The sequence below is a fragment of the Lontra canadensis genome, unplaced genomic scaffold (genome assembly GCF_010015895.1).
Source record: "Lontra canadensis isolate GAN:19392208 unplaced genomic scaffold, GSC_riverotter_1.0 scaffold36, whole genome shotgun sequence".
Taxonomy (NCBI): Eukaryota; Metazoa; Chordata; class Mammalia; order Carnivora; family Mustelidae; genus Lontra; species Lontra canadensis.
The window spans coordinates 2073837-2092828 of NW_022631030.1; the positions used below are offsets into that span (position 1 = coordinate 2073837).

Sequence of the window (18992 nt, forward strand, 5' to 3'; positions counted from 1 at the left end):
GTGACGGACCCTCCTGGGGGGAGATGAATCCGGGGTGTCGTGACGGAAGTGTCTGTGTGAGGGTAGATCTTCGCTGTGGCCTAAACACAAAGGGCAAAGAGTTACATCCCACAGGTGCTCTATTCACCCCTCGTACTCAGTTTCAAAAGATGCCCTGGCAGCACACATGTCAAAACAACTCAGAAATCCCAGGTCTGCCCAGCTCTTTTGCTTAGGGGCAGTCAACCAGCACTCATGAACACCATAAAGATAACCTCTTGTATTTGCCTAATAAGCCACTTAAATGTATTTTTCATATTATACCTTAGGCTGGTACAATATGGTATTATATTATGCCATCGGGGCAGGTATCCCTGTTTCACAGACATGAAAACAGAGGCTCCAAGAAGATGAGTGATTTCTTAAGGAAAGTCACAACCACCAAGATAAGGAGATAGGCTAACACCCTGATCCTCTAGCTGTCAATCCAATGCTATTCTTTCATTTTTTTTCTAAGATTTTTATTTATTTATTTGACAGAGAGAGATCACAAGTAGGCAGAAAGGCAGGCAGAGAGAGAGGAAGGGAAGCAGGCTCCCTGATGAGCAGAGAGCCCGATGCGGAACTCGATCCCAGGACCCCGGGATCATGACCTGAGCAGAAGGCAGAGGCTTAACCCACTGAGCCACCCAAGCACCCCGATCCAATGCTATTCTTGAAACCATGTCTGTGCAGAGCTCCCAGAGGCTCCAACTGATATTCAGACTAGATAACATACAGTTCATATTCATTCTTCTTTTCAAAGGGCAAACTGACTAAGCCTGTGCCCCATCAAAATGAAATACTGTTAACTATTTAATCCACATCCCTGTGCTCCTTACTGGGGGGAGATCACCAGATAAAAAGAGGGATCAGCATTTCCTCATCACCTACTACAAGCCAACGGTTTATATAGATTCCCTCACTTAATTCTCACAACAAGCCTGAAAGACAAATACTATTATCCTTCATTTTATAGATGAAGAAGTGAATCCTGAGAAAGATTAAGTCATACTGCCAAAGTCATACTGTTACGATGTGGTGGAATGGTGAGGGATCCAGTCCAGATCCATCAGACTCCAGAGTTCATGTGCAAACTCTTTTCCTTTTTTTTTTTTTAAGATTTTATTTATTTATTTGACAGAGAGAGAGACATCGCAAGCAGGCAGAGAGGCAGGCAGAGAGAGAGAGAGAGGGAAGCAGGCTCCCTGCCGAGCAGAGAGCCCGATGCGGAACTCAATCCCAGGATCCTGAGATCATGACCTGAGCCAAAGGCAGAGGCTTAACCCACTGAGCCACCCAGGCGCCCCACAAACTTTTAAAATAGGTAGTTCACAAAAGAGTTTGAAACTTCCAGTTTTCAAAGTTATAAGGGAATGAAATGTTTACAGCAACTCAGGACACTGCCAAAATCCAGTTTCTCCTCTCCCTCTACTTCTTGTCATTGAGCTCCATGGCCCCAAAACAAATAACGCTGGGCAGGGCCCAATGAACAATTGCTACGTGGATCAATTAAACCAAGTCAACTCCTTTACTTTGGGAAACAGCCCTATCTGACTGGAATCACCACTCACAGAAGAGTACTGATATCTGAGGGAGACCTGACACCAAATCTAATCCATGGCATCAATAAATTACGTGATATTTATAAAAAGAAATAAGGATCAGAGACCAGTGAGGCTATTTCCAATGACAAACGGGGATGGAGCAGTGAGAGTGAAGAGAAAGAATTATTGGGGGGGGGGGTTCAGTATCACTTCCTAGACCTATAAATACAGAGACCAGAAGATTCTCTCTGAAAAAAGGACTATAGAAAAGACCAGAAACACAACCACAGGATAAGGCAGAAAACAGTAAGAGTAAACAAGATTCTGATGAAAGAATATACACTGTTAATAAACTTCTTATTCATAAAACACTATAATGTACTGAAAGTTAACTTAAGCAATAGTGATCACTAACCTATAGCCAACTGTCTCTTTGGTTATGCATTTTTTTTCCTTATCAGAACTGTAGGATAATTAACATAAGCAAAATGTGTAACAGAGAAAGAACAAGTCCTGTTTAGGAGTTAATTCTTCTACCCTTCATGTATGAAAAAGGAACACGTGTGGAGAGTAAACTGAAGTTAAATGGCTATTCAGAAGCAAGATTCCCGTTTCACGCCAGGCAGGGGAAAAACCGAGACAAACCAGAATAGGGCTAGTCTCTGCCAAACATGACAAATGCCTTTTATCCAATCCTCAAAAACTCAAAAAATTTTTAAATAGGGAGTTAAATTATTAGCCTAGGGAGAGGGTACAGAGTGGGCAAGTGGAGGATAAAGCACAGCAAAATACTAATATCTAAAGGAAGAACAAAGAAAGATTTACTCCTCCAAAGTCCTGCCTGTGTACTAAGTGCCCCGCTATTTGGGCCTGAGGGGAGTGGTTACTGCAAGGTCCCCAGACAAGTCACTTCTGACTTCAGTAACCCTAGTGGCCAAAATAAAAGAGAAAACAGGATACTTGGCCCCTCAGTTCCCATGTCTTGCTACCTGTGAAGAAGTTCTGAACTCTTTTCACACTATATTTTTCAGGATCAAGGACACACTAAAACAAACTATGCGTTATTCTAAAAGAAAAGTACAGAGAAGAAAAAAAGATTCCCCTATATATGGGAAGTTGGAATTTATCCATTGTTGAAACTCACCTCCCAGAAGCTTCCATTTGGCACTGGAACGAAAGGCTTCCATCTGCTTTACCTCGTCCGGCCGCTCGTCCACAAACTCAGCCACCTTCAGAGTTAGGACACTTACGTTGAGAAAATCCACAGGACCCAGGCGAAGAGCACTGCTGTTTCAAGAACCCGAAGCTACGACCATTCCCATTCCTAATGTACGTGGCAGATGCCAAGTCCAAATAGCCATGAAAAAACATGCAGACACATGTAGTGGTCCTCAATTCTGTTTGCCCCTTGAGATGTTTATCTGATTGTCCCTGGATAGTTTAATTATAGATCTTTCTCTGACTGATCAATTTTCCTCCAAAGGTGAATTTCTTCATTACAAACCTTCTTTATCAACCTGCCAGGTACACAACTGCTATGGATAAGCTAAAAGCTAAATTCCTTTTACCTTTTTGCTTTTACATTCAGAGTAAAAATACAGGCAAGTTCCCTGTCATGCCTATCACTCATCAAGGGCTTCGGGCTCCTTATGAAGCCTGTTATAGGTAATCACAATCACAGGTTTTCTTAGATCCAACCAAAAGAAGTCACTAAGAAGTACACAGAGTCACAGAATCTGTAAGGGATAAAAACACACTTCATATCATTCAAATTCCCAAACAAATATGGAATCTTCTTGTATCCTTGATAAATGATCACTCACCTAGACCCTCCCTTTTATTATCACACTCAATCCTCAAAACAGCCCTCAAAGAAAGGTTCCACACTGACAAAGAACTTTGACTCAGAGATGTTACGTAATTTCTCAATGTCACAGCTAGCAAGTGGCAGAACTGAAATCCAAACCCAAGTCATAATTCACCTCTATTTTTCTGTTCCCATCATTCCTCAGGTAAGCGAGTTTTGAGGTAGGAAAGCACAAGCTTGAATTCAAGCAAGATAAACTGAGATCTAAATCACCAGCTCCGCCACTTAATATTTGTATAGCCTTTGGCAAATTATTTCCTCTAAAGCTCAATTTCCTCATTTGTGAAAGTAGGACTCAAGGTTCTATGAGGATTCAATGAGATAATTCATGGAAGCTAAATAGCTTGGTACATGGTAAATGCTCAGGAAACTATACCCGTTACTCCTGTGCTGCCACCGGTATTGTGCCTGTCCTAATTGTTTTGCCGTTAGTACTGGTGGTGATGATGGTCTTGCAGTGACAAAAATGAATTCAATAATCAAGATCTGTTTTAACCAGTGTAGAGAGCAGTGGGGCTAAAGCCTCCCTTGTTTGGGTTTTGAGGCAATCATAAGAGCAAAAGACAATATTATAAAGGAAAATTAATATACTTGATTATATAAAAATTACAATTTTTAAATGTCAAAACCTTATAAGTGAAAAGACAAATAATAAAATATATTTATGACAGTAAAACAAGTAATATGTTCTTATTTATGTAAATATCAAATAAATCAATGAAGAAATTAAGAAGTCCAATTTTCTAAACAGTGGAAAAAATCCCCCAAAATTCATTAAATACAAATGCTCGATGAACATATGGAAAAATTATTCACTGTTTCTCAAAGAAACTGGGTACCACTGTTCACCTGCCAAACCGACACAGGTTCAAACCTATTGTTTTTGTTGTTGTAAATAATTCTCTAGTATTCATGAAGAAATGGGGAAAATGGCATTCTCAAACAACTCTAGGGAGACTATAAATTGGTACTACCTTTTGGAAAGTAATATGGGAATACAGCTCAAAAGGACCAGAGTTTCTAACCTATTAATTCCTTTTGATAGGAATAAAGAGATAAACAGATTTCCACAATGTTTTCTGTATAAGATGTTTTTCAAAGCACTATATTTTAAAACCGAAAACCATCCATACATACAGTAAAAGGACAGGTTAAGTTAATACATATAATGAACTACCATTGCAACCATTAAGTCACATCCTCAAAGAATATTTTAAAATCTTACTAACGAAATCACTACATACTACTACGTGAAAGAGTAAGTTCCAAAACCATACGTTCAGTATGATCCCGATCGTATTTTAAAAATAAATAAAATACAAGCCTGTATAATCTATGAATTAAAGACATACGCATCTAAATGTTAGCACTTACTACCTCTGGACAGTCACAGGTAAGTGATTATTGTATTTTTTTCAAAATTTTAAACCTTAAAATTCCCAAATATTCTAAAAAAAAATATGTATTGCTTTTATAACATTAAAAAAACAAGTGTTGTAAACATTAATTAAGTGACTGGATCTGACTCAAATTAATTGGCCCCTTAGGATCATTATTTCCCTTCTTCCTTTTTTTTTTTTTAAAGCATTTTATTTATTTATTTATTTGAGAGACAGTGAGCAAAACAGACAGCACATGAGCAGGGGCAGAGGGAGAGGAAGAGAGAGATGTGGACTCCCCTGCTCAGCAGGAAGCCCTACGTGACAGGGAGTCCTAGGTGGGGCTCAGATCCCAGGACCTTGGAGTCATGACCTGAACCAAAAGGAGACACTTAACTGATTCAGCCACCCAGGCACCACCCCCTCTCCCACCTGCCCTTTTTTTAAAGTAATCTGTAAACCCAACGTGGGACTCAAATTCACAACTCCAAGGTCAAGAGCAGCACGTTCTACCGACTTAGCCAGCCAGGTGCCCCACTATTTGATATGAACCTTCTCTTAAAAGATGTATTACAGAATATGCTGGGAATTAACACTGAATATACTCATCTGGAATTCATTTTTACAACCTTTTAGTGCAATACAGCCTATCAACGGCTCTCCTTTTCACCGTGTTTCTCAGCAAGGTTTCCACGATGGAACCAATCCAAGATTATTTGCCTATGCTTTTGCCCACTTAGTTCTTACTGGTCCTTCAAAACTCAAGGTATTTACATCCTTCCTAGAATTTCCCAGTGAGGGGCACCTGGGTGGCTCAGTGGGCTCCAGTCATGATGCCATGGTCCTGGGATGGAGCCCCAGGTCATAGGGCTCCCGGCTCACCTGGGAGTCTGTTCTCCCTCTCCCTTTGCACTCCTTCCAAATTGTGTGTGTGTGTGTGTGTGTGTGTGTGTCTGTGTCTGTGTGTGTATGTGTTTTCTCTCTCAAATAAATAAAATCTTTAAAAAAATTTCCTAGTGGAATTAAAAAATGTGCTACTCCCCCAGTGCTCTAACAGTACTCGGTGCATATGTGAAATGTCTCTCCACTATTTATCACATTGTTGAAATCTGAAATTCAGTCTCCCATCTAGGGTATGGTCTCTAAAGTCCAGACACTCGGTTTTATTAACCTACCTATCTTCAGTACTTAAACAAAAGTATACAATTTTAAACCAGCTGAATCAATGAACAAAAGGAACAAATAAAAAATTTCCTTTAATTGAACCTGAACATTGTTTTTAAGGTACATTTCAATAAACCAAACCATGGCTAACTATTAAACATTACAATTAGAAGTCCTGCCTCTCTGTGATTAGTTCCCATTTCTAGGCTAATGAGGCCCTGCATAAACAAAGAAAACAGTCTACAGGCATCATCAAAGAAGACTACTTTAAAACAGCTCTTTGAAAAGTGTCAATCTCTTTTCTGCCCTCAGCATATATACATATATATATAAATCTACCCTGTACTGGAATCAAGGTTGAGAAGTCCTCACAGCCTCAAAAGATACATACCACAGGCAAATCTCCATCATCATCATCCTCCTCCTTTTCCGCTTTAGTGGTGGAAATAGATGTCCAGCTCACATCATCATCCACAATCCTCATTCTAAATGTGAAAAATAAAAAGATCAAAAAGGAAGAATCATTCTTGGAAACAGCCTACAAACACTTATCTATGGATTTTAGGATAAAGTTCAAAATCCTACAAGATTCTACAAGGTCCAGTCTTTGCCTATATGGCCAACTTCACTTTGTACCACTGTCTCCATAGTTTACTACCTTGCTGGTCATCTTTTGGTGTCTGGAATGAGCCAAATTTCTTACCACATCAGTTTTCACATATTCAGTTCCTTCCCTCTGCCTGACCTACTCTCCTTTCTTTAATGGGAAACTCTTAAGATTCTTAAAGAGTCCTAACTTACATTTAATTTCCTTGAGCTTCTCATATAGTTGTATAATTAGATCTTTAAAGCCTGTCTGCCCACAACTATATGATTTATTTTGTGTGTGTGAATAATGAAATGAAATGAAATTTCATTGATACTTTCATTGAAAGTATCCCATGGATGCGTAACGGGTTGAGGGAGGTAAGGAGAGAAGCACCCGAATAGGGACTGTGCCTTCTCATTCACAGTGATATCCTCAACACCCTGAAATAACTGGCATAGAAGTACGTATTCAATAAATGTTTGTTAGACAAACTACAGACGAGTCCAAATAATTAACAATGACTGCCATGACGTGAACATTCAATTTGAAAAGCCATGATCACTTTATACACCTCGAATCATAGTCATCAAGTGATATGACTATTACTCTCATTTTAAAGATGTGTCAACAGTCTTAAAGAGATGAAATATCCTGCCCCAGCCACACAGCCCACAGAGTGGCACAGCTAGGACTCAAACTCTGACCAGCATTACTCCAAAGCTCAAGCTCTTTTCACTACATGGCACTGTCTCCAAAGAATTTACACAAGTCAGAAGGGCAGGAAGACAGAACGCAAGAATAGGCCAGAACCAAACCAGGAAAGGGAATGGCTTCGTTCTTTGGAACTGGGGGTATTAGTTCCCTAGAGCCGCCTCACAAAGTATCACAACCTGGGGGGCTTAAAGCAACAGAAATGTATTCTCTCACAGTTCTAGGGGCTTGAAGTCTGAAATCAAGGTGTGTGCAAGGCAATGCCCGCTGGCAAGGCTCTAGGGGAGGGTATTTCCTTGACTCGTCCAACTTCTGGCAGGCCCAGGCATAGTCTGGCTAGTGGCAGGGGAAATCCAGTCCAGTCTCGGGCTCCACCTTCACCTAGTGGTTCTCCCCCATGCCTGTGTTCAAATTTCCCTCTTCTTAAAAGGACACCAGTCACACTGGATTAAGCGCCCATCCTAACCCACCGTGACCGCATCTTAACTAATTATATCTGCAAAGGCACGATTTCCAAAGAAAGTCACGTTCTGAGGTTCTGGGTGGACATGAGTGGGGGCGGGGGCACCCTTCAACCCAGTACGCTGAGCTACAAAGTTCTCATTTGAAAAATGGGGATAATAACAACACCAACTTCGTGGTAGTATTCCGAAGCTTAAAACGTCTAAAATACTTAGAACGGCATCTGGTACATAACAAGAACTACAAATGCTGGTGGAGGTTGTTAACAGCATCCCTAGGAAGAGTAACAGGAAGTAAGCATAGCTCTCTGCCTCAGGACCACAGTCCCTGGGATTGCTGAACCCCACAGTCAGGTCCTGGGCCCTAAATATCCACACAGGGAGGCTCTGGGTGAGCTCCACCATCATTGTCAGGGCACGACATTCATTTTCAACGGGAGAGGACGGAACGCTCCAAAGGCGGGGAAAGAGTAACGAAAGTTGGAGCCTTCTTGAGAAAGAGAAGATACCGCCCAGGGGCGCGCGGCGCCGGAGCCGGGCTCCCGAGGTGCCCCTGAGGAGCCTGGCGGGCGGCGCGCAGAGAGGAAGCGCCGGCCGAGGTTCGAGCTGTGGGGAAACAGGGCGGCCAGCCGCCACAGGCCCGGCCCCGCCAGAACCAACTCACCCCTTGCCGCCAGCCCCGCCAGGCTTCGGCCGCTTTCTGCGACGCTTGCGACCGGAATCAGGGCCCCCATCGACGCCGGCACCTGCCCCAGACAAGTAACGCTTCAGATACTCGGCCTTGGAGAGCGGCGGAGCTGCCGCCATGGCAGCGGCGAGGGCGGGGAGACGGCTCGGCGCTGGGGACAAAATTCTTGAACGCGAAACGCACGGAGGGACGCGAGGGGGCGGGGCCGCGACCGGAAGTGGTGAAGAGTGATGGGAACTGACCCCGGTAACAGGTGAGCGCCCTGGCGGACTCGCGAGAAATGAGCGTGATGTCCTGCGCCCACTCCGCCTCGGTCGGCCCACCCGACCACGTTTTCTGTTTGTTCATCTATTTGCCCCTTCAACACGATGCAGCTCCAGAAGGACCACAGTGTCAAGATCGTGGGCTGTGGAGGGGCAATGTAGCTAAGCTTGAGTCCAGGCTCCAAAACTTCCTACCCGCAGGACCTTGCACAAGTTATTTAACAAACTGGGTAGTATTAGGGTGACCTAACTCAGTGGCTGCGAGGAATGAGATTACTTGTACCGCGTGAAGTGTTCAAAACAGTGTCTGACACGCGTATATATACCAGTTATTTGTATTAGTATGTAGTTTGGTTGGGGCGTAGAAACTGCTCTAATAGGCTAAGTACCATTCAAGAGAGGAAATCAGGAATGCCAAACCCAATGTAATTACTATGAAAAAATACGGTTTCTAACCTGTGAACTTCCCCCCGTTTGATAGAATAGGTAGCCCCTAGCTACCTCTTGCCTAGGACCTTTCCAGTGAAAAGGACCTGGCTCTGTTTTCAAAAAACCAGGAAGGTAGAGAGGTTGAATTCTAAATTCGCAAGTTTTAGAGAGGGGGTGGGAGGCGGAGGGCAGAGACACTACTTTTCTTTTTGTAAGCATGCAGTTGTACATGAATTACCTCATTTAACTCTTAAAGTTCTCAAGCGGTTTTATTATCATGTTTTACAGGTGAGAAAACCAAAGCTTGAAGAGGTTAAGGAAGCTGCCCAAATTCACAAAGCCAAAACATGATCCCTGGAAGCAAAGGCCAGCAAAGTGAGGTGCAAGAGGTAAATCCAAAGTTTGTCAAATAAAATATCAGATCGAATATGTCCTTTATCTCAACGTGTTAAATTTTTGCCACTGTTTGAAAGCATTTTTGTCAAGAAGGCTGTTATACTTTATAAATGCTCAGAATTTAGGCTCTGTGCTCAAAAACTATTTATATATATATATATATATATATATACGTATATATATATATATATATATATATATATATATATATATATATATATGTATATATATATATATATATATACGTATATATATAGACAAACAGGTGTGGACATCACAGCCCTGACCCATGAACTTTTAACCCCTGGGTTATCCTGACTGGTCCAGCTCAGACCCAAGAAGGAAAGCAGACTGGGTTGGGTCTCTGAGAGCTTGTGGCTCAATGAACTGGTAACAGGGCTTTACTAGCTGGAGGGCCCCACAGGTCCCCCCAGACACAACCCTGTGTTGGCTTCTAGGCCACTTTGGGGACTCTCCAACAACTCCAAAGCCCTGCCTCTACTACCCTGCTATCAGCAGGCATTTGAAAACCTCATCTTTCTGCTCTAGTGAACGTTACTAGAACTCTCTCAGCCCCATCGGCCTATCTCCTGCCCATCTGTCTGGAGTTCCACCACTGCCCTTTCTAATCAACACCCAGCCTTGGCCTGACAAGACCCAAACTCAGATCCCAACCCTGCTTGCCTCAGAGGGCAGCTGAACGAGATCAAATGAATTTATGCCCAGGGGCACTATCTGAGCTTTGCCCTCTGTTTGTCAGCTGCATCTAATAAAGCAAATGCAGGAACTATGGATTTGTCCTAAGAAGTTCACTTTAAATTCCATGAACACAGGGCTTTATTTTGTTCAGTTCTGTAGTGTACCTGGCACAAAGTGAGCACACAAGTATCTACTGAAGGAATGAATGAAATGCCAGCTCCAATCCCCAAACGGACTACACCGGGGAAAATTTATTCAGGAGGCTGAATTCTACCAGCATGGTATCAAATAAGGACAAGTGAATGCAGAGCCCAGTCCTGTTGGAAAGCCGTCACTTTAATGAGAGCTTTTTTCCCCCGTGCTGGACTCCCTCCCCTCAGAAGACTCTTTTCCTGTGTAAAGCCAGTATTTTATATTCCCCAGCCAGCTCCCAAACTCCAGATGTAGCTGTCTTCTGTCTTCAGAGTTCCAACCCTAGACAGAGCATTATGTGGAGGAAGGGTAAAGAGCTGGTAGGAAAAAAAGGGATAATGACGTGCCTCATGGTTCATTTCTGGGTTTCTTCCCAGGCCAATTCAGAACCTCCAAGATACAGTCAAGTAAAGCAACAGGCTTGCACTTCCATCACAAACTGTTCACAAAACTGCCCATATCTCTCAGACCAGGTGTCCTCCCCACATGGGGGCTACGGACATCCCACAGCCTTTCCCTATAGCAATAAATAACCCTTCGGTCTGAGCAGCACGGGAGGCTGGCTCGGGAACTACCCGTCGCTACCGCTGTGGGGCCAGGCCTGTCTCATAGCCCTCTGTCTTCATGTCATTGAGCCCTAGCTCCTCGTTTTGGGCAAATGTGCGCTCATAATGCTCCACCTTCATTTGAGGATCATCTTCAGGTGCATACACATTCTGCAAGGCCAAGGACAGTCGGTCAGTGCCTGTGCCACCTAGCTACCTGCTCCCCCACTACTGCTACCAGGTGGCTTCCAACACCCACTTTCCGAAAACCTTAATGTTTTTTATTCTAAAGGCCTCCAATTCCCCATAGTTAGGCTCAACTAGCAAGCAGCAAGAGAGCCCAACAGAGTCCCCGGAAAGGGACCGTCCAGCCCTAGGCAGAATTAGGGAACAGTCTGCCTAAAAAACTTTCTATCTGCGCCTTCTTATGATAGTCTTAATCGTAGAGAAACCTCAAACAGTTCTGCCTGACCAATAATAACTGCTCAATAAATGTTCGAAGTTATTATAAATCACCAGAGTATCTCCCCAGTCATCTGAAAGCCTCTTCAGTTTCCTGTTTCAGCTTCTGGGCAAGGCACCATTTCCCCCCACTCCACAATTAGGTTTTCTAAATGACAACTCCACTGCTGGGGACAAGAGATGGACGAGAGGGAGGAAGAGTCTAGGAGTATCTTTTCCCCTTCTCGACACACAATTACAATCCCTCCCACCTCCCCCTCTATTTCCTTATTCTTCAAATTCTAAGGTTTCTTGATAAAAAGCAGTTCATTCAGAATCAAGTCTCCAGTTTCTGGAGAAAAAATACATATTCCAAGAAAGTCAGAAAATGTATCTCCATGCCCTATCAGGGAGGGTATTCTGTACCTGAAAGTAGCTGTTTCCTGCTGGATCATTCATAATAAAGTGGGCCTTCATGTCACCCTGAAGGATCTAAAGGAGGGAGAATATAGCACATCAATTTTACATAGCTCCTGGTAGGAAGGGGCTGTGTCTGCCAGACAAGAACCAACCCAGTTTACATGGCAGAAAGCCCAAGTTTCAGAAACTGCTGACATGAGGTAACTCCTCATGAAGTGAAGTAGAGAAGACCTAAAATAAGGACTGTATGAAGCCTACTGAAGCAGCACTCTGACATCCCCACCTCCTCTCCCATTTCACACAGGCCAACCACTGCCCTTCCCCAACCTCAGCAGAAATCTGCAGGAGTCCGTGGAGAAGCTGCCACCACTGCTGGCTAAGGCCTAGGGGACACCAGCCCAGCTGAAGGTGGAGGGAAAGGCAGCACGGACAGGCAGTTAAGTGAACGTGTTGTCACTGTAAACAGATATACACACCCAGCTCTCTGCCCACACTCAGCTCTCAGAACACTGGCAGCCAAGTCCTCCTTCTCAGGCCAGGAAACAGAACACCCGCTGATGGGAATCTGGGCAGCCCAAGAAGAAAAACCTAACGACTCTGGCACTGGGGTTACCTCCACAAAATGGCTAGGCTAAATCGCCCTACAAGGAGCTCAACATGAATAGGATTCAGCTCCACTGTGTTTCAGTCCTCTACTTTTAAACAACAATCCATGACTATCAGACACGTGAGCAAAGCCCCCCAACTTCTTTGTGTCTGAAAGAAAGTTAAATGGAAAAATAAAAACAAACAAGCAAAAAAAAAAAAAAAAGGCAACTTAAAAGGGAAATGGAAACTATGCAAGGAAAATAAAACATCAAAAAAAGAAAAACCAACATTAACATTCTCAAAAGGAAAGAAAAAAATACCACATCCTTAAAACAACAGGATGCTGAGGCAAAGGAATGAGGGAGAGTATTCAAAGACCAAAAAAAAAAGCTCTGGGAAAACAAGTCAGTGGAAATGAAAAACCCAAGTGAAGCTACTAGAGATAAGGCTCTAACAACATAAGGGAGAAAACCGAGAAAGAGGACATGGGGAACACCCAACACACTGGTTAGACGTTCAGAAGGAGACAGGACAGGGTAGGGGTAGGCGGACTCTTGCTCACTGGCACCCCAGGACCACAAGTACTGAAGGGCCAGAGTCATCTCACCTGGTCTAACTTCCGGCTAAACTCCTGCAGTTTCTCCATTTGGCCAGGATTGGAACTGTCACCCAGTGTGAAAGGGTTCTTGGTCACCTGCAATAAACAGCATCGGAACTGCTAGGACACTGGCTGTTTCTTGGGTTTGACCACAAAGCTAGTGTGGAACAGCAGGAGGGTGCCCAGCCAGGGAAGCTCAGTCTCCACACCAGCTTCCTGACCTAGACAGCCAATCCTAAGAGCACAGACATTAATCTGCCAAGATGACAACTGAAAATATAAAAGCTATAAAAATGTCCTTCCAGGGGATCTCTAGTTCTCATTTGAAGAAATGCAAAGTAAAGTGTAATTTACAATAACAAAATGCCTGACAACTGGGAATCAATAATGTGAAATGATTCAAGAAAATAAATATACGGGCTAAGTCAACACACAAATATATGCGCTGGGGAGCTTCAGGTGCTGGAAGGACCCTCCTCCCCTCATTTTACAGTGAAATAAGTGACTTACCCAAAACCACAAAGTATCTACATTGTCCCAGAGGGAGGACTGGGAGTTTCCATTCAGAATTTCCCATAGATTTATCTTCACAATCCGAAATACTATTTAAGTCTCTCAAATCAGCTTTAAGGCAAAGAAACCCCTAGTTAACAGCTGCAAAAACTAGGACGTGTGAGGCCTTCTAGCACCTTCCTCACAGCCACGTTGCTGGAGCAACCGTGCCCTATACTCGGCGACTCACCAGCTCCTGGATGTCTCTCAGTAGCCCCTCCAATGTGGTGAACTTGCCCCCCAGGACGGCCATTCCCAGTTCAAATTCCAGCTCCGGGATTTCCACACTACACGTCTCAGACTGGGAGATGAGAGAGCAAACTGGGCTTTAGATCAGGAGCCTCTTGGAGAAGGCTACTCAGAGTTTTCATGCCAACTTAATACCACCACTGACTGTTTTGGGGGAAAGCTGCCCTAGTCTTCTCGGACTCTCCAACTAAAGCTAGACTCATTCCTATCCACGTTTACCGCAGAAATGGAACCGACCTAATAAAGGGACATTCTGAGTCATGGCTCCAAGCTGGCAGGTATCCTGTCATTAGAGGCCCGAGACAAGGGCCCTTACAGCCACTGGAGGCAAAAAGATGCCAAATTTATGGGCTTTTATTTATGGATCACCTTCGAAAGGTGTCCTTCCTACCACGGATTAATTCTGCTGAGGGATCCTGAAACCCAGAGAAGGAAGGAGGTACCCCACAACCCCAGGGAAGAATTTTAAAAAGACAACTTCCTCTAGATAGAGACAGCCCCTGTGAGGAAGACAGACACTTTCCCAGGCAGGGTGTTACCTTGAGCACATCTCTGGTCAGATCTAAGGGATCTGTGATATGGAAGGTGATCTTGGTGCCCAAGGGCTCTACTGCTCCTCCAGATTTCACCTGCACAGACAACAGTAGTCAGGAACAGCAGCAGAGAGGATTCTAATCCTCACCCATGTCAGGGAGCCCTCAGAGGACTGGCTTACACCTCCAATCATACCTACCAGCTACCAAGGACAGAGCCTTCTAAACCAACAGTGGCAGCAGTCACCCAAACCAGAAACACCAAGAGCTGGCCAAGAGCCTGTCAAACTGCCAACAAACTCTGCATCTGCCTCTTTTAAAAAACTGACTCTTGAGGCTGAAAGGGACTTTCAAATACTCCCAACATGGATGCACCTTGTAATATTTTGGGTTCAGTATTTAAAGAGCTTATGCTTGGATACACTCGGGGAAAGGTAATTTACAACCCTCCATTCTATTTTCAGAGAGATCCAGAAAGTTTTTTACCAGAGTCGAAATCTGCATTCCCCCTACTTCCAGACCTCTGAGAGGTGAGTCAGAGTCTCTCCAAAAAGGGGAGGGGGGCACCTGCCTCTTCCATATTATCAATCTTCAATGTCTTAAAGAGTTATGGTATCTCTCATTTTATTTCACGAATTCCCAGTTCCTTTAAGGGCTCCTCACCCTACACTACATCCAAGAGAAAAACCCAGCTTCCTCCCACCTCATCCCAAAGCAGCTTTTGTAAGGATCAAAGTTAAACAGGGTTTACCCTCACCTTAATCATCTTCCCAAACAATGGAGCCTACCCACCTCGTTGGTCCGATGGCCGCAGTTCTCACAGTTGGTAGCCATGATGATAACCTCCTTAAAGTGGGGGATTTCTGGAAGATGGAGGTAAGGAAATCTGCTTCCAGGAGAGCAAGACCACCTTCTAGAGATCAAACCCAAACCCTAAAAACATAGTTGCCAGTCCTAGGGATATAGGAAAGAAATCATAAGCAGCAGCCTCAGTCCTCCAGAAGAGGGCAAGGTTGCAATCCATGGCGACACAGGATTCTAGAAACCAGAGCCTAATTCTCTCTTTGAACCCAAAAGCCAAGGTACACTGTTTCATCAAAGGCAACACCTTTCTCATCGCTGCGCCTTCCCTGAAGGAAGTACTCCCCAGCCTGCATATAATCTTCGTGCCCAAGTCAGATGAAGAGCAACCCAGATGCTTGACAAAAGATACGAACTAGCTTCATGTTGGTCCGAGCCGGAGCATTGCATTCTGGACAGTTTGTGTTGAACTGCAGCACCTGGAACACAACATGGGGCCGTAGCGTGAGCCCTGCTCAGGCTCCAGACTTCAGCTGGCATGCTGGTGGCTGCCATGTTGGTCGTGAGGAAGGGAGACCGAGTGGCATCAGTGTCCACCCACAGCCCTGCTCCTTCCTCCGCAGCAGCCAATGGACTCACTTCGTTTCTGAGATCCTCCTCTTCTGGCTTCTCTTCTGGTGGCGCCTCAGCCTAGCACAGCAGAAATACAAATCACACGTTGGCACAAATACCTCGGCCTCCCCACCAGCCTGCCTTGGAGTGAGACAGAAGACTCTGGTTTGCTTATGTCAGCTGCCACCTCGTGGGTTTAACAGAGAGAGCACGAAGCAAAGCCCCAATCCAGGGAAGAACAGAACTTAAGATCACAGCCACTGCCAACTTTTACTGTAAAGTTTATCCTAAGTCTTGACAGGAGCCAGATAAGATGCATAAACGTCCAGAGATAAGATACACAGGGCAGCAATGACAAAGTAATATTCCACTGATTCCAAGCGATCCAGAAAGCAAGATAATGCCAGAGCATTCTTCTGGCTTCTTCAGGCTACTTACCTGGAGCCCCAGCATTTCTTCCTGCTGTGGAGTCCGACTATAGTGTGTGACCACGAGGGCACGATCTTTCTGGGGAGCATGGGGGTTTTCCACAAAGCTGTTCCCTGAGGGATCATCAATGATCTGACAGATAGGGGCAGAGGGAGTAATTAGAACAAGAAATCACGTATGATTCTCTGCCTACCACCAGACCTCTTGGGCACCAGTGGAAAAAACCCAGACAGTCTTAAGGGTCTCTCCTCCCCTAAATCTAGCACCTAGAGTTCCTCCATACTCACCAGAGTGAAAGGAGAGGCCACTTGCTTTAGCTCTTTCAGTTTGACAATGAACTCATCAATTCTTTTAGCTACAGCTTCTTCATTTGCCTGATAGGGAAAGATAGTAAACAGATAGTCATAGGGCTCCCCAGCCCTCATGACAGACTTTATGCCCCTACTCCCTGTCACATCCATGTCACTTCCATCAGGAAGTCCCCACCTGCCTCAGTGTAAGTAGGAACAGAGAGACTCAGACTTCACAGTAAGATACAGCAAGGAAGTCTGAAGTTTATGGGTTGTGCCAAATGAGCTTCATTTTTCTCACCATCCAACCATTTGGGCCAGGCTCTCATGCCAGTTTAGAGATACAACAGTAAACACACCAGAGTCCTCTCATGGGACTCCCCAGCCAGTTAGGAAGACCGATGACTACATATGCGATTATGTTACTCCTGTCATAGTAACATAATGGTACAATGGAAGACTCAGGAAGTACAGATAAATCCCAAGGGATTAGGAAAGGCTCTTCAGAGGTAATGTCACACTGCCTGTCTGAGAGAAGGTCTGAACATACACTGGGGAAAGAGAAGTGGAAAGGATGGGAGAGAAAACATGGGCAACATCCCGGCAGGGACAGCATCCCTGCTGTGTCCTCCAAACGTTCTCCAACATTGTCCGAGACGGTTCAGCTACACAGGAAGCTGAACACTCTATTCAAACATAGACTGGTCGTTATGCCTTGAGCTGCTGCCATCAGAAAATCCCAGCTCACCCTTCGGGCAGGCTGATCCTGCTCCAGGCCAGAGATTGCACGGCTGATCAGTCCTTCGACAGTGGTCAGAGCTAGTGAATAAGAACAAAAGACACGTGAGTCTTGACTATGCCACCAAGTGCCCGTATGACTGAGCAATTCACTTGGAACTCCCTGGGCTTTGATTTCAACTATAAAGTGAGGAGGCCTAGAACAAGGTTCCATTCATCTCTAATAACAGTGATGCTAAGACTCTCTAATGAACACATTACAGCCTTACTAACACAACCTACTCTCTCAAGCTGTTTTATCTAAGCTTCCGTTTATGTTGAACCAAGGAAGGTCTCAGTGATAACATGGCCAAACACCAGCCACCAGACCTGGCACCCGGGTTTTTGCAAAAAAGCAGGACTGCAGCGGGGCATGAACAACCCAAACAGCCTGTCCTTATACCTACCTCCCTTCTGACTGAAGGCAGGAATTTCAAAATCCAGCTCTGGGATCTTTGTGGTGGCAGAGTCCGTTTTCACCACTTCTCTGTTCATGTCCTGGGCAGAGAGAAAAACTTTCAGTCCAGAGAGGTCAGCAGTACATACCGCAGCCCAGCAGTTTCTTCCTGTGTCCAGTCCGGGGGTCCAGACTACTCCTGCGGAACAGTATGCCGTGAAGCCGGCTGCCCAAAGGGTTTGAGTACTACGGAGAACAAGTACCACACATCTGATTCCCTCCGACAAAATGTAATTGCAAAGCATTTTCACAAGCTTTTATTTCACCTGAGCATCTAACAGCACCAACCCCACTTTAGGAAGGAGGAAACTGAGGCTTGGGCACACCGCAGTACTCAAGGTCGCAGGATAGCTCTGGCTTCAGTCCCCAAGCCTTCTACAGGACACCAGACTGTTCTGGGGTCCTCTCACCTCCTGGGCCCTGACGGTCAAAGTGTAGCGCACTCCCTGATCCTGGATCCTGCCGGCCGACTGGATCTCGGTGTTGTTCCAGCCACAGTGCTCGCAGGAAAAGGAGCTCACGATTATTTCTCTGAAGAAAGGGATCTTGGTGAGCAGGAGGCGCGTCGTGCCCTGGGGAAGCAGAAAAGCAGCCAGGAAGAACCAGTGAAGCCCCAGTTCCCCGTCTACCGACTCCGGGGCGTGCCTCGCCTCCGGGTCCCCAGCTGGGCCCACCTGGCCGGGTCGCCAACCCCACCAACCCCTCCCCGCTTCAGCCCAACCTCCCGCCGCCCCGCGCCGAGCCCCCGCCTTACATTGCGGTAACAGTTCATACACAGCGACTCGATCTCGGTGGGCTGCTGCTCCTCGTCCTCAGCGCTGATAGGCCGGAACAAGTGGTCGGGGGCTGGAGCCCGGGCCGGGGCGGGCGAGGGAGCGGCAGAAGCCGCCGGTGGCCCGGGCTCCACAGCCCCGCTGACGGCCATGGCCAACACGCGCAGAGCAGGCCTCCACTTCCGGCTTCCGCTCCCCTCGGGCCCCACCCCTTCCTCCGACGCTTCCGTGAGCTGCCGCCCCGCCCTTTCTTAAAGAGGCCGCAGCCTCTGGGCCCTGGGGACTGTGATGGAGAAGGTTTCTGCATTGCTGGGATTCTGTGATCCAGACTTCCAAAGCGAGCCTGATTCATGCTTTGCCTCGACCTCAGTTCAGGCGTTACTTCCCCCAGGACGTTCTCTCAGACCCAGGGCACTGTTTGGCTCCTTCACAATAGCTCCATTCTCCAGGGTTCTAACCATTGGTCCATAAATCTGACTACAGGAGACGACGGCAAGGGGCTTGGCTTGTCCCTCGGTATCCCT

General features: G+C 45.5%; 2 protein-coding genes across 3 annotated transcripts in view; both read right to left on the minus strand.

Annotated features, from left to right (window-relative positions):
- The window catches only part of BUD13 (BUD13 homolog), a 27250-nt gene extending 18635 nt beyond the window's left edge, over positions 1 to 8615 (minus strand). Inside the window, exons 1-4 of one of the 2 annotated variants that reach the window (XM_032868549.1) lie at positions 8401 to 8615; positions 6367 to 6460; positions 2710 to 2794; positions 32 to 80 (exon numbers count right to left, since the gene is read on the minus strand). In XM_032868549.1, coding sequence (XP_032724440.1) covers positions 32 to 80; positions 2710 to 2794; positions 6367 to 6460; positions 8401 to 8543 — 371 coding nt within the window. In that variant the 5' untranslated portion in view covers positions 8544 to 8615. Of the gene's footprint in view, positions 1 to 9; positions 81 to 2709; positions 2795 to 6366; positions 6461 to 8400 lie in introns of both variants that reach the window. The other variant, XM_032868548.1, reaches the window with a different exon arrangement.
- A 1710-nt stretch (positions 8616 to 10325) lies between these two features.
- Positions 10326 to 18660, minus strand: ZPR1 (ZPR1 zinc finger). The gene is made up of 14 exons (XM_032868550.1): positions 18450 to 18660; positions 18106 to 18267; positions 17646 to 17736; positions 17210 to 17280; positions 16459 to 16545; positions 16181 to 16303; positions 15770 to 15820; positions 15543 to 15609; positions 15122 to 15192; positions 14336 to 14425; positions 13738 to 13848; positions 13005 to 13091; positions 11816 to 11881; positions 10326 to 11119 (listed from the first exon to the last, which is right to left on the minus strand). Exons 1-14 carry the CDS (start codon positions 18618 to 18620, stop codon positions 10985 to 10987), a joined length of 1383 nt encoding a protein of 460 aa, XP_032724441.1. The 5' UTR covers positions 18621 to 18660; the 3' UTR covers positions 10326 to 10984.
- Positions 18661 to 18992: the final 332 nt, after the last annotated feature.